Source organism: Triticum urartu, chromosome 5A (assembly GCF_056163025.1).
Source record: "Triticum urartu cultivar PI428250 chromosome 5A, HENAU_Tu73, whole genome shotgun sequence".
NCBI classification, from domain to species: domain Eukaryota; kingdom Viridiplantae; phylum Streptophyta; class Magnoliopsida; order Poales; family Poaceae; genus Triticum; species Triticum urartu.
The window spans coordinates 72,868,704-72,883,737 of NC_141877.1; the positions used below are offsets into that span (position 1 = coordinate 72,868,704).

General features: G+C 41.2%; 1 protein-coding gene and 1 pseudogene across 1 annotated transcript; both read left to right on the plus strand.

Annotated features, from left to right (window-relative positions):
- Positions 1-262: 262 nt before the first annotated feature.
- Positions 263-15,034, plus strand: LOC125529067 (uncharacterized). Its single transcript, XM_087523392.1, has 15 exons — positions 263-320; positions 518-619; positions 1,577-1,740; positions 2,295-2,405; positions 3,091-3,149; positions 4,234-4,358; positions 6,158-6,411; positions 6,536-6,741; positions 7,145-7,350; positions 8,886-9,037; positions 9,673-9,776; positions 10,720-10,806; positions 12,363-12,841; positions 14,147-14,275; positions 14,418-15,034. Exons 1-5 carry the CDS (start codon positions 263-265, stop codon positions 3,118-3,120), a joined length of 465 nt encoding a protein of 154 aa, XP_087379518.1. The 3' UTR covers positions 3,121-3,149; positions 4,234-4,358; positions 6,158-6,411; positions 6,536-6,741; positions 7,145-7,350; positions 8,886-9,037; positions 9,673-9,776; positions 10,720-10,806; positions 12,363-12,841; positions 14,147-14,275; positions 14,418-15,034.
- On the plus strand, positions 12,402-12,764 carry LOC147970313 (heat shock 70 kDa protein BIP1 pseudogene; annotated as a pseudogene).

Below are 15,034 nucleotides of genomic sequence, written 5' to 3' on the forward strand. Positions count from 1 at the left end.
ACCCATGTTTTAATCAACTAAAATGGTCCAAATGGTGAACTCGGATCAGTTTAGACTCCGGATGATTTGTCATCACAAAATGACTTCAGAATAGCTGCAATTTTGTAATTTTCAGTTTTAAACCATACATGCACCCCTGTGTTCAAGTATTTCATCATTTCGTTAAGGAATAAATATGGGAGGAGGATCTTGTATCTATTTCATCGGCAGATAAGAAATAAATGCTGGTGATTGCTTGTATTTTCTTTCTTTGCAGGCGAGGATGATGACGACGAGGACCCGACCTCTAGCCCCACCGGCATGGTCCCTGCTGCCTGCCGGTAACAAATCCCTGCAGGTAGCACCTCCCTCTGCACACTCACTTGCTAGTCTCTCAGTAGGGTGCGATTGTTCTAGTAGCTATCATTTACATGGCTGTGTATATATGGATTTGCCCATGGTTCCGTGAATTATGTAATACTAGGAGATATGGGTGAGGAACTGAAAGGATAATATGCTTCCATGAATTGTCCTGCAGATATGCACCATATGGGAGATCCTTCTCGCCGGACTTCGGGAGGAGGCGGTCCCTCGGTGATGGGGTTGAGAGCTGCCGTGATGGGGCTGTCGCTCAATATCGGTAAAGCTCTCGCCTTTTCTCATGAATATATGTGTGCTACAACGAAACTGGCATTCAGATGCCATGGTCCTTAGGTGTGTGTTATCTACTCCCTCCGATCCAAAATTAGTGTTGCAGTTTTGAACTAAGGCTAGTTCAACATTAGTTCAAAACTGCGACACTTAATGTGAATCGGAGGGAGTAGTACATTGTGAAGCCACTGATTAGCAGTACAAATTGCTGCATTTTCATATTTCCATCAGTGCTGTTTTTCTGGACAGAACGTTCAGAGCTAGACCCTTCCGATGGATATGTATAATTTTCAGTGCATGCAATCAGGATGATAGGTATTCAATCAGGATGATGCACATTAATTAGTCAATGTTCCATACTGAAAGTTCACACTTCACAGTGGGTTCTTGCGTATGATTATGTCATTTATAGGCCTTACATATTGATAGTTCGCATGACTAACTCATACGCATGATCTTCTATTTCATTTATATTGAGGCAATGGTCTCTAATGACCTGAAAATACACCTTCAACCAGCTAGCTCACTAGCATAACCCGTGATAAGTGATAACTAAAGTCTGGCGCAACTGTAGCGATTCTTCAATGATGTTCTTTGCATTCCAGCTATCTTTAAGATGTGATGTTACTGTTCTTTATGGTAGGACTAGGATGCATCCACATTGTTTTGTTACCCTGAACCCTTTTTTTTTGTCAGAGATGCCTCTTGCCTCTACCTGCTGCACCATCAAGTCATCTTCCTTGGCCACCAAACGCTGCGATTTTTTATGCCAAATTAACAAATGACCTCCTTCCTTGTTCTTCTATTACTAGTGTATACACATTAGTAGTACTGCCACTGTATGATGGATGTGTGTTGTTCTCTGATGCAAAAAATTCCTCACTTTCCTTTACTCACTAGTATAGTAAAAAAACACGATTGATTAATCATTATGGGTGGTGAATCATGTATGTATTTCATTACAGAAAACACTGCTTGCTTGTATTTGCATCTTTGCAGGCATGTATCATGTATGCAGCAGGCGAGGATGAGGACCTGAGCTCGAGCCTGACCATGATGGCGCACATCACAAGGTCCCTACTGCCCGCCGGTAATTACTCCCTGCAGATAGCACCTCCCTCCGCCCACTCACTTGTTAGTGTCTCGGTAGGATGTGATTGTTGTAGCAGCCATCATTTACGTGGATTAATATTTATGGATTTGCCCATGGTTTGTTTGAATCCAAAAATGGGGAACACAATGAAACATCAGCACAATGGATATTAGTGAGCTAGTAGCACATCACAAGTCACTATATTGGTAGCTTGAACAACTTGATCGCTTACAAACAGCTACTAGTTTTAGCTATCGCAGTTAAGCATTACTAGTACTCTGCTAGCACCAACAGCACCAAAGCATCCTATTTTCTTCATATTTGGTTGAAGATTTTATTTTGGGTTCAGTAAAGTAAACACACCCATCAATTAAGGGTCGTCGTGCCACCTGATTGGTGTTTAATGCGCTTAGCTCTCCTCTCGGTCTGGGCAGCCCTAAATTATCAGCTTCTTGTGATGGTTTGCATGGTTGGAACATGCATCTTGTTTGTATTATACTGTTTGATCAACCTCGGCTTCTTGAGATCCACGAGTGTCCACTAATGGTGTCTTTTTGTTGCCTCTCTGTAGGTTTCGCAGCATTCTCAGCAGGAGAAGTGGTGGGTGTTTTTTGACTTTGACGTTGGGAAAGCACTTGGGAGGGGCAAGTTCGGGCATGTTTACTTGGCCAGAGAAAAGAGGGTAACTACTGTTGCTAATCTGATTGCTATAATTTCAGTCCCTTTTTGGATGCAGTAGGCCGATTAGTTAAGCACCACAATTTGATTGAAGGAACTTATCAATAGCTACTCTAGTTAATGGTTCAATAATCAGGGCTCAAATGTATTTGTTCTTAGACTAGAGCATGGCATTGAGTGACTCTGGTTCTCATATGTGCCTTTGGGTTTAAAAGCAGAAGTGAACCACACAGTTGTCATCTACATGCACATGCTTTTGTCAGCCGAGTCCAGATTCAGAAGCTTAGTGTATACCATCTGTTCTGCCTACTTTTGACTATGTGAAGCATTATTTTTCTGCTTCATAATGTCAACATTATCCCTGTAAAGAAATAACAATGTCAGAATCAGCAGCTTCCAGTTTAAAAGTAATAGAAACAGCTAAAATAGCTTTGTTTCAACTGAATTGGTACACTGTTCCTTTCGTGTTCTATAAAAAGATATGAATTACATGGATTATTTGAAGATATTCTGGTCTACAAACTTATTGAAGGAAGCTAATGAGCAAAAACATTAATTTTGTGCTTCATCAATGTATCTTCCCTGAAGAATCAGTGTCTCATCATCTGCATCTTTGATTGTTCGAACCTGATGAACTCTGAACGTGTTGCTATGATTTGTTAATATCTAATAAGTTCTTGTTCTCGCAGATTGATGACAGGTTCAATTTTATCTCATGAGATGATGCGTGCGTGGTTTTGACTTAAAGGTTGTCTTTAACTCTTGGTCCTGAGATGATGCGTTCTTGTGATAATACTTACTAAAAGCACGTCTTTGCTCTCATTAAACAAAATATTTAAGGTAATTAACAAGGGGGGGGGGGGGAAGAGTCACCACCTGAATCACTAAAACAATTTACTAACATCCATTTAGGTGGTATTAAAATGTACTGTTACTAGTCAACAGAGGTCTGGTCTTAAATATTATGCACTTTATTGCCTTAAATATTGTGCGTTTTTGTACTCCCTCTCTCTCAGTTTATAGGGCGTGCGCGTACCCCTAGGTCGTCAATTTGACCAACCTAATGCAAGTCATATATTACAAAAAATATACCAATATAAACTTCAGATGTTCTATTTTCAAATGGTATAATTTTTCTGTTATATAGTTTATATTATGGTGATAAAATTGGCAACCTGGGTATACGCATAGGACTTGTAAACTGAGACGGAGGGAGTAGTCGAATATGTTTCCGATGTATATGCTCGGCTTAGTAAACACGGAATTTATTGTGGTGTGTGTTCTTATGGTGACCGGCTACTCGTTTGAGATACAGATAGACTACTAGTTATTCAGCACTGTGGATATGGAAAATGATATGTTGTTATATGTTTTCCCGAGACTACGTTCATCCATAGTCTTGGATTGGGTCTTCTCAGAAGATGTGAGCCTGGGTTGGCCATCTTCAAGAATAATCCTGCTCCTATCTATGGTCTGCTCTTGTCTGCAAGGTTATATTATGTTGCACTAACCAACATGGTAGTAATGTCAAGCAGAGTTGAGCACTGACCACTTTGCTCTGCCTGTTGTCTCAGATTTCAATTTTGTAGGCTTAGTTCCCTGATTTGCTTGCTTGACTGGATTTAAATAGATGGCTGAATGAGAATGATTGGTGCAGTTGGATTTATGAAGTTTACTGTATTTGTTAGAAAATAGATGGCTGTTGGGGCAGTTGCTTTAACAAATAAAGAATAATGCATCTTCTTGAGTCTGTACACACTTATTTTGCATGAAGTTCATGGTTTTCTTCGCTTTGTTCTGAAATCTTCTTGTGAACGTAAAAATTCTTACAGGATAAATGATTTGTGAAGCTTACCTACCGGAGATCCCTTGATGATAATGCTGCTAAGTTATTCTGCCTTTGTAGCCTTAGGGCCTGGATTGCAAACTCAAGATACCCTGACGAGGTCCGCATGAGGTAATGAAAGTCTTTTGCTTGTTCTTTACCCTGCTAGTTCCACATCTGTTGCTTTTGATTTGACTCTGAGGTTCAGTGACTTGTTCCGGTAGTCTGACTGCTTGTTCAAACCACTTAAACTTGCTATGTTGTTGAATTCTGAAATTTGGTGCTCTGTTAATTTAGACCATTTCTGATCTGATCACTGGAGCAAGTATACTGGCCAAGAGAAAGTTTAGTCATTTATGATCTGATCCACTAGTACTACTGCTGCTACCGTATGATGGATAGATCCATACGTGATGCAAAAAATTCCCTCAGTTTCGTTTACTTACTACAGTAGTGAACTTGCCCCCCTCCCCCCGATAGCAGCACTAGTCCTGAGTGCAGCATGTATCTTCTTCCCAAAGGCAAAGACTTTCTTTCTTTAGGGTGGACGTACAAGCATCGAGTGGTCATAAGATAAGAGCTTGTGGATGGATTAGTCCGACTTGTTCAAAACACATAAACTTCTTTCTTGTTGAATTATGAAATCTGGTGCTCTCTTAATTTAGATCATTTCTGATCTGATAACTAGAGAAAGTGTATTATTGGCCTAGGGAAAGTTTGGCTATTTTGTATGAAAGCAACAGTAATCTTTTTTACTATGTCCTGGAAGCAAGCATGGGCTCTTGGTTTCACTATAGCACAGTCTTCAAAATTGGCAATTTGCCGGCAGGGATTGCATATCAGAATCATGTGCATAAGAGAAACAATGCTCACAGTGAATCTGCCATTTTAGGTAGGTAGTTGATGCTTATATCAGAGATTGCATATCAGAATCATGAATCTGCAAAATGTAAATAAACAATGCTCACAGTAGGTAGTTGGATGCCCTAGGCCTTCTTTTTTCTCAAGTTTATAGCCTGGATTCCCTAAGAACAGCAAGTCTACTGTGAACTATCCTTGCTGGCTTTGATTTTTCAACTCTACTGTTTGTTTGACCTCTCATTGTGTCGTCATGTCACACGTGATTAATCCCTAAATTATTTCGTGACCTTGCATACCTGCACATCCTCCGTTAGCTGGCACCAAAACCAAAAGGCAACCTGCACTAGTGATGTTGGTTTGCATATATGACACTGAAAACTGCAAACTCTGAACTTCTTTCTTTCTGATAATTATTAAGAGGGAAATCTGAATTTTGTTGTATAATATGTAAAAGTTCATGCCTTTCTGTAAAAGTTCTTTGGACGCAATCATCTTCTGCCTGCCTGCTCCCCACTAGTCGCCTTCACGTGGCCGGTGTACAGGGAACTTTGTGATTGCTAGCTGAATTGTCAATTTTTTTTTCTCCTTTCATATGAAGTCAACCTCTTCAGAAGCTCTGTTTCCGTGAATCATTTTTGCAGCTGTTGTTGTGTTGGGTCACTGCACTATAGATATAATCCATGCTAATGAAATCCCCCCAATTTGTTTTATCAAACTAACCCCCCACGAGGAGCACCTGCAACAACAGAGAATCGCTTGCCTTCTTGCTCGTTTGCCCTTCTTCGCATTTCTTGTCCGGTGATGGGATTTCGCTGAACTGTGTTGTTCCCATTCATGCTTCTCTTACTAGGATTTCTTGAATTTGTACATCTGGATTCTGAGCTTGTATTTTGGTGTTTGGGCATTTTAGGTGGGTTTAAATTCTAACTTATAAGTGGGTCTTGTCCTTGCGTCCACTATTTCTTTGGGGAACCAAAAGCTCAAGGAGAAGAATATGACTACTCGGTTTTTTTAACCTTTTGGTGGCATGGGCTCACCAAAGCTCAATTACTAACCGATTGTGGTTTTAGGTTCAGGTCTGCATCAAAGGCAACATCTAACTCATTGACAAGGGCATCCACGTGGGTCATCAATGGTGTGGTCCAAAAAGACGAGAAGCACGGCTGCCGTGACGATGGTGGACATCGCCACCTACCCGCTGCCCAAGAGGACCAAGCCTGGCTATCCCGATGCCTCCATTTCTTTACAATCTCTCGCCAGGAGAGTAGGAGGGGCGGCAACTGCTTCCTTGGCCGAGCTTGTCTCCACTAGGCTGCTTGTGCAGGTGACCTACCCTCCGTTTCCAGGCCCTTCCAGCTCTTCTTCTCTTGGGCAATTTGTCGAGCATGTCATGCGTGGCCTCAGGGTGTGTTGGTTTAATGAATGGTACTTCTGCTGGTTTGGTGCAGGATTTGGCTCTGCGGTTCAATTTCAACACTGTGGGGGAGCTGGTGCCATTGTGGGCTACCTATTGTTAGGGTTCATCTTCCAATGATTGTAGCCGTGGCGAGGTTAGGCCTGCTTCCTGCCATGTACAGCGTTGATGCAAGCTGCTGGCTTGCCCAACACCGTACCATGCATGTGCTCCTCCACGAACCTCTTCAGATGGTGTGAGGTGAGCATGAACTCCTTTCCTTACCAAATTTTGTTCTCCAATTTCATGTGTTTTACTATGCTTTTTATGAGAGAATCTTGTGAAATCCGGAATTACGTTAATTAATTACCCACCATGCCATTGGGTTAACCTCACGAACACGTCGCTGCCCTCTGCCCTCTCGCGACCACGCCGTCGGGGCAGTTTTGCCACCGTCCTAATGGCATGGTGGGTAATTAAAGTATAAAACGTGTTTAGTATGCTGGAGGGATGTAGACCATCAGATTGGAGGTTTCAATGGATAGGATGATTTGGTTCTCCGCCCTCTCGTGCTTTTATAGTGGTAGTAGATTTGTTGAGCATGTCATGCGTGGCCTCAGGGTGTGCTGTTTTAATGAATGGTACTTCTGCTGGTTTGGTGCAGGATTTGGCTCTGCGGTTCAATTTCAACGCTGTGGGGGAGCTGGTGCCATTGTGGGCTACCTGTCGTTAGGGTTCATCTTCCAATGATTGTAGCCGTGGCGAGGTTACGCCCGCTTCGTGCCATGTGCAGCGTTGATGCAAGCTGCTGGCTTGCCCAACACCGTACCATGCATGTGCTCCTCCACGAACCTCGTCAGATGGTGTGAGGTGAGCATGAACTCCTTTCCTTACCAAATTTTGTTCTCCAATTTCATGTGTTTAACTATGCTTTTTATGAGAGAATCTTGTGAAATCCAGAACTAGCGTAGCTAGCTGTGGGGTGTTGGATTGCAGTCTAACTCGTTTTATCATAACTATGGTCATGTTCATTTTAATCCTGGAGTCAGTATTATACTCATGTTCATTTTAGAGCCTTTAATCATGCTCCTGTGATTCTTAGTTGATAGGATTTACTGTGTTTTATATTCCTTTTGGAACACTTCTGTTCTGAATTTGCAACTCTTCAGTTCTGAATTTGAGTGTTGAAATAGTGATGTGCTTGGTGCTCTGAGTGGAAAACCATTACCTACTTCAATAAAACTCAACTTCTCTTCGCCCCCTCATTGTTTGCATGCATTTGAAACACTTCTGTTGTTTTTGAGTAAGATTAGAAATAATGGTCTTGCAGACTACGAGATAGAGTTGGGGTAGCACCAATTGAAGAGAAGCTTGTCCAACATCGTCTGAGATGGTTTGGGCATATTCAGCGCAGGCCTCCAGAAGCCCCAGTGCATAGCGGACGGTTAAAGCGTGCGGAGAATGTCAAGAGTGGTCGGGGTAGACCGAATTTGACATGGGAGGAGTCCGTTAAGAGAGACCTGAAGGATTGGAGTATCACCAAAGAACTAGCTACGGACAGGGGTGCGTGGAAGCTTGCTCTCCATGTGCCAGAGGCATGAGTTGGTCGCGAGATCTTATGGGTTTCACCTGTAGCCTACCCCAACTTGTTTGGGACTAAAGGCTTTGTTGTTGTTGTTGCAGACATTCAGGTTGGTTCAGGCTAGGTTACTCTTTACTGTCACACGGGAGATCATCTTATTTTGTTGAAAAATTTCACATTTGGACGAATTTCATCTCACATGTTGAATTTTGTTATGCGTCCTTTTAAATTCTGACAAAAGTAGCGAGCTGACTGCAGATATGTGTCTAGACTGAATGATGAATTTTGTTTCTAGTTCGAAGAGATTTATAGGATTTAACAAGATGTAATTGCTTTCAGCCTTTTACATGTTGTTTTCTGACGGGACAATAATGATGGTGCATCCATCACTCGTGGTAGCTAGTAACAAACAATCCATGCAGAGTGAATGGGAGTTGATTGAACCTTATTTTTCTGACAGTTTTCATATTCTGATGAAATACCATCTCTAAGGTCCTGTACTCTACATCCATCCTGGATTGAATGCAATGGTGCAAGTATTTTTCTTGGTTGGAAAGCAATAGAGCTAGATATACATGCACATATGATAACCATCTAGTGCAAATGGTACTACCGATATGCCTGATCCAAACTCTTCATACTCTTGCGTGTTTATTTTATCCATAAACTGAAGGTGTGCTGAATGAATACTCCGCTCTTTTGCTGCATCCTAAATATTTCACCAGGAGCAGCTGTATCTCTACCAACAGCTTACTCTTCTTTACATAATAATATTTGTGGCTCTTGTATCTTTTCTCAACTCTGAAGTCCATTTTTCTGCTAGCTTTTTTGGTTTGCATGACAATTCGTGAAAGAGGATGCCTCCATTTCCTCCTAGTTTGGCGTCTCTTGCACAAGACGAGCCCATGCAGCAACTAGCGATGGCGTCGAACGACACTAAATACCGCTGGAACCCCTCTCCTACAGACAACAGATGTATGTTCTGAAGTCCAACAACTACTGCATCCGTTTTATTTAACATCAACTCCATGAAATTATATGGTTCACTTCTTCTTTTGTTATCTCATTTAATTAATGGGCATGCGAACTGGATTGAAGTGTGCTTTTATACTGGAAAGTGCACAAGAAGCTGGTTGTTCTATATCTAGACTCCATCATCATGTGGTGTGCCTTTGATAAAATAGTGTCAAGATTGTTGTTCTTCATGGTAGTGTGAGTTATATCAATATGTGGATTGCTTGAACGGATCACTGATATCATGTACATCCAAAAGTATTGATTATGTTTATAAATCCTATTGATTATATCAAATGAGCAGAGATGGACAGCCATCTTCTATGCTTTCAAATGCCTCTATTAGGTAGATGCTGTCTTGCTGTATGATTATGATGGGTAGTTTGCTATGATAGCTGACCAAATAGGCGATTCTGTTATTTTGAGTGATGTGCTCATGTCTTGCTCTCCTAGGGAATTGCTTGAAGAAATTTTTTATATCATTTACGTTCACAAGTACCCGCTTTTTATTTTAAAAAATCTGTTAATTATATCCAGTGGAAAGAATTGAGGAGCCATATTGTCCCAGAATTCCTGATTACGTTTTGTTTCCTTAGCTGTGACTAGCCTTGCATGATGAATTGGTGATGATGCTGGTCAAGATTTGGTGATTCTTTTGCTGTCGATGGTGCATTGCTGGTGGAAAATCTTCTCTCATCTAGTAAGTCGTGGAGAGATTATTGTGCTCTTGCTGACGAATGATCTGATCAATTTTCCAACTAACTTAGAAAGACTGATGGAGTTCAAATTTGATGCTATTATCTTGAATTAAATCAAAATTTTCATATTTGGTCACTATGGTTTACTTGCACCCTGTACTATGATTCCTCTGCTAGTTTTTTATATGATTTCTTTCTTGATATAGCATATATGGCCACACACAATCTTGATAGTACAATAAAATTTTTGTTGCCATGGTTAATTATGGGGTCCCTTGTTATGCCTTGATTTATTCGGTACCATCTCTATATTGATTGTGGATAGGCATTGTTGTAATACCGTTGGACGTTGGTACAGTAGTTGTCTACTGTTTTTGCTCCGGTAGTAGTGTAGGTTTCATGATGGTCTGTAGCAAAACACCCAAAAATATAGAGTTGCATTTACCGAGAAGGTATGCTCTGGTTTAAGTCCATTCGTTTTGTACCAACTATAAGTATTTCAAAATATTAAATGTGGTGTGCCTTTGTTGAAATAGTATCAAGACTGTTGTTCTTCATGGTAGTGCGAGTTGTCAGTATATTGGATTACTTGAATGAATCATCGATATCTTGTACATTTAAAAGTATTGAGTGTATTCATAAATCCTATTGATTATGTCAAGTTAGCAGAAATGGGCAGTCGTCTTCTATGCTTTCATAATGCCTATGTTACGTAGATGCAATTTTGCTGTATGATTATGAGATGAGTTCTTTTATTTTGTTCAGAGTGTTTTGCCTGTGTATCATTCACCTAGAGAATTTCTTGAATACATTCTTTATATCATGTATATTAATATGCACCCGTTTATCAATAAGTTTATTTGTTGATTCTATCAATGGAAAGAATCGAGAAGCTCTCTTGTCCCAGAATTTCTTATTACGTGTTGTTAACTTCTATGTGAGTAGCCTTGGATGCTGATGATGCTGGTCAATGCTTTCATGATTCTCGTGTTGTCCACGGTGCATTGCTTGTGGAGCAGCTTCTCTCATCAAGTAAGTCATGGAGAAATTTGTGTGTTCTTGATGATGAATGGTCTGTTCAATTGTCCAAATAACTTAGAAGAATTAATGGAGTTCAAGGCTTGATGCTTTTGTTTTGAATTGAATCAAATTTGTCGTATTTGGTCACTATAGTTTACTTGTGCCCTTTACTATGATTTCTCTGCTAGCTTTTTATATGGTTGCATTCTTGATGTAGCATATATGGTCATGCACATCCTTGATACTACAGTAAACTAGTTTTTTTTGTCCCCCTTGCTCCACTAGTATAATGTCATTTGCTTCATGTTTTTCCTTGTACCTACTGTAGCATCTGATTGGCCATAACTTTAGAGATAGATAAATCATAGGTTGCGGGAACATGAACACCGTGCTTGTCCTATTACTACCTTGATAATGTTCTAGTAAATCTCTGCTGATCAATCACTTGCTAAGCTAGCTTGATAATGTTTTTGTCATTGTTGTTTGACTCTGCATACTTGTGTCTGCCAAATTTTTTGTTAAAAAGAATTGATTAATTGATTGCCATTGCATTTAGCTCCTGTGTAGTTGTTTGGCCTTCTTCGTATCCTTTTTTTTGTTCGTTGTCCTGATTTATTTCAGATATGCTTGCTTGCCATTGTGGTGTGGAATTCAGCCATAGGTGTACATATACCTGGCCTTGGGATACCCGGCCCGACTGGCCTGACCCGACCTTGCCTGCGGGCCGGGCCTGGGCCTGAGTTTTGGGCCCGAAGCATGCGTCGGGCCGGGCCTGGGCTTGGCATTTTCGTGTTTTAGGGAAGGGGTCTGGCCCAAGGCGTCAGGCCGGGCCTGGGCCTAAAAAACAGGCCCGACGGCTGGGCCCGGCTTGGGACTAGGTTTGCTGCCTTGGGCTTTGTTAGGCCTGGCCCGGCCTAGCAGATGGCCAGGTATAGGTGTACACCATACTGCTTATATTGTCACTTGTTGATAGAATTGTCCTGGGATGTTGCTATTACTCTTATGGAGTATAAATTCTAGAATGTGTCTAGATACATCCATATCTGGGCAAATCTAAGACAAGTAATTCGGGATGGAGACAATATCATGTTGTCGTTTTCCTAGGATCACCCTTATCATCTCTCACTGTATCCCATTTTGTGTATCAAAAATGTTGCACCAGCTACTTATTTGTGTTGATGGAATGCTAGGATTTAGGCTTCGTGCCATGGTTAAACTTTTAGGGTTCCTGATTATACCCTGATTAATTTGGTACCATATCTAATTCTCTATATGTGTTGTGGTTAGGCCATAGTTGTAATATCATTGGTTCAGTAGCTGTGTGATCAATATTATGCTGGAACTTGAACATATGTCCACGTTCCTAGCTTGATAATATACTAGTAATTCTCCGCTGATTAATGTCTCTGTGACGCGCTTTTTCTTCTTCTGCTGCTCTGCATGGGTTTATTGCTTTACTTACAAGGAACTCAAATGATGTGGTCATGATTAGTTTGTCGTCTCATTAGCTGTGTGTTGTGCATTTTATTGGATCATATATAACTGAGCTGTTTATATATTCTCTCCAGGTGAGGACTTTTTCCACATAATCATGGATTACTTCATCTATGTTGATCAAGAAGTATAGCAAGGAGATCAGCAAGGACAACCATGCTCTTGGAAAGCTGAGGAAGGAAGCTGAGGGTGCCAGTAGAGCCCTCAGTAACCAGCACCCGGTCTGTGTTGAGATCGAGTCCCTCTTCGACGGGACTGATTTCTCGGAACCACCGACCCATGCCAGGTTAGAGGAACTCAACAATGATCTGTTCCGCATGACCATGGTACTCGTGAAGAACGCCATGGATGACGCTGGCCTCGAGGAGAGCCAGATCCACAAAGTTGTTTCTTGTCGGTGGCAGCACCAGGATTCCCAAAGGTCCCGCAGCTCATCAGGGACTACTTCGACGACAAGGAGCCAGACAAGGGTGTGAACCCTGATGAGGCTGTTGCCTTTGGTGCTACAGCGCAGGGAAGCATCTTGAGTGGGAGGGTGGTGTCGGAACCAGTGGTATGATGAATCTTTTTACTCGCCTCTTCTCTTTATCCTGCTGGCATGACGCATCCTACTTACTCCACTGCTGGTGTGCTGGATTTCAGAACAACTTCTGAAGAATGATTTGCGATTTCTTTTCCATTCTAATTGCTTAATCAAATTGAGTGCACATATACTAGAAGGAATTGGATTGCATGTTTGTGGGCTGTTGCAATGATAACTATCAAATGGTTTGCTCTTCCTCAAAGTTACAGTGCCAGTTAGCTGATTTTCAGTGTCCTTTTAATCAGTAGCATGTTTCCTTTTAATCAGTTTTGTGAATTCGTCTGAGGGTGCATGCACTAACACTGAGTTATGAAGAGGACATTAGAAAGGCCAAATACTCAACATAGCATGTTCTTACAGCAATAATTATTTTACACCAAAAATACATGAGAGAGAACATGTCATTTGTATATGCTATTTGATAGGGATTGATAATTGTTTTGGATGTTGCCATGCTACTGTCTAGGCTGTAGAACTTGGCATGAAGGGAATAAACTTTTATTGCACTTGCTCTAGTTAGAGTATTTTTCTCACCTGTCTTTTGCATAATTACTACGATTGATTTGTCTGTGCTTGAGGGAATAGGTCAGCATAGCCATATAGGCAACCTTTGTTAGCTGTATTAGCCAACGTTTTGGTGAATACAAGATTCATATGCTGTAAAAAAAATGATAGATTAGAATTTTATGCTAGGATGTTGAAATGATTGTATGGTATGCATATTGCAGTCCCATACATTGAACATTTTGAGCACGAGGGTAACCAGTTAATCAAGTACTCCCTCTGTCCCATAATTTTTGTCGTGGTTTTAGTTGAAATTTAAACTAAAACAACAACACCAATTATCGGACCGAGGGAGTACTAGCTAGTGTACAGCATTGCAATAAAGGAATTCTTGTTTGTGAAGACTATGAGCAGAGGCTGAAAATCGACACTCAACCTACACCTTAGGGGCATCGGCAATTCTATGTTCTACTTCGTGGGCGAACTCCTGATCCGGCCAAACGACGACATAAATCGCTATCCTTGTCACTCACGTTTGTGAGTGAATTATGTGGATGACTTGTTACATACTCTCCCATCTCAAAATAAGTGCCTTTGATTTAGTACAACACAGTGGTTTTCTGTCTTGACTTGTTATATATTCTGTCTTGATGAAACATTTTTTGGCCGTGTATATATATGTAAACAAAAGAAGAAAAAGAAAGATCTTGAAGTGTTCTTGTATTGCATGGCCTCGTACAATGGAATTAATCTTTCTTTCTCTCTACCCAGGGAGTGGCCTGGCTTGATGGTGAGGATGGCGACGCAATCTATGCTTGAGACGATGGGAGGTCAGTTAGCTGCTGGAAATCTGATGGTCCGAAGGGCGAGAAGATGGGTCGATTTTTCTTTACATTTCCGGTATGTGTAATCTGATCTTGTTGCTTTGGTCCTCTATTGATGCTTGCCAATTTGGCTTGTGGTAGAACAGTGTAGTCTGGCATTGTCTTGTCTTGTGTTCATAGAAAAACCTCACTTGGTTCTTTCTTTGGATATGTTACAGGGGAGAGCATATCTGTCTAAAGAAAAGAAAAGCCTGGAAGTTGTGGTTGTTAGCAGCCAGGCCATCGAGGGAACTTGACACGCTCAAGTGGCTTTCTGGGTTGTGCCCAGAAGCTGGCTGTTAGATTCATAGGCTTCTCAGCTAGTTTGTTGTGGTGTTGAAATAGCCTCTTGTTTTTAGAATTGTGTTGAAGAGCTAAGCTTAGCTTCATGTGGTTGATTTTTGTTGGTGTGGAACATGTTGCCTTGGCAGGATGATTTTGGACGGACTGGTTGCTCTACAAAGGAATGAATTCGATTCGAGTGCATGAGTGAATGAGTTTCTGGATTCCCAACAGACCCTTGTTGATTTGGATCATGATTTTTCTGTTTTGGCTGAAAAGAGTCCATTGCAACTGTGTCGGCGTGCTAGTCGTCGCTGTGGGTTTTCTGCTCCCTGCAGCAGTACTTTTGTGCTTGTAAAATACTCCCTCTGACCCTAAATAAGTGGCGTGGTATTAGTTCACTTATTTTGGATTGGAGGGAGTAGTTGTTTTGTACTCATACATAAGGAGGGAGCTTGAACTTATTCTGGACTATGGATGAGAAGTCCCTTGTTCTGTACGTTGTTTTCCGGAC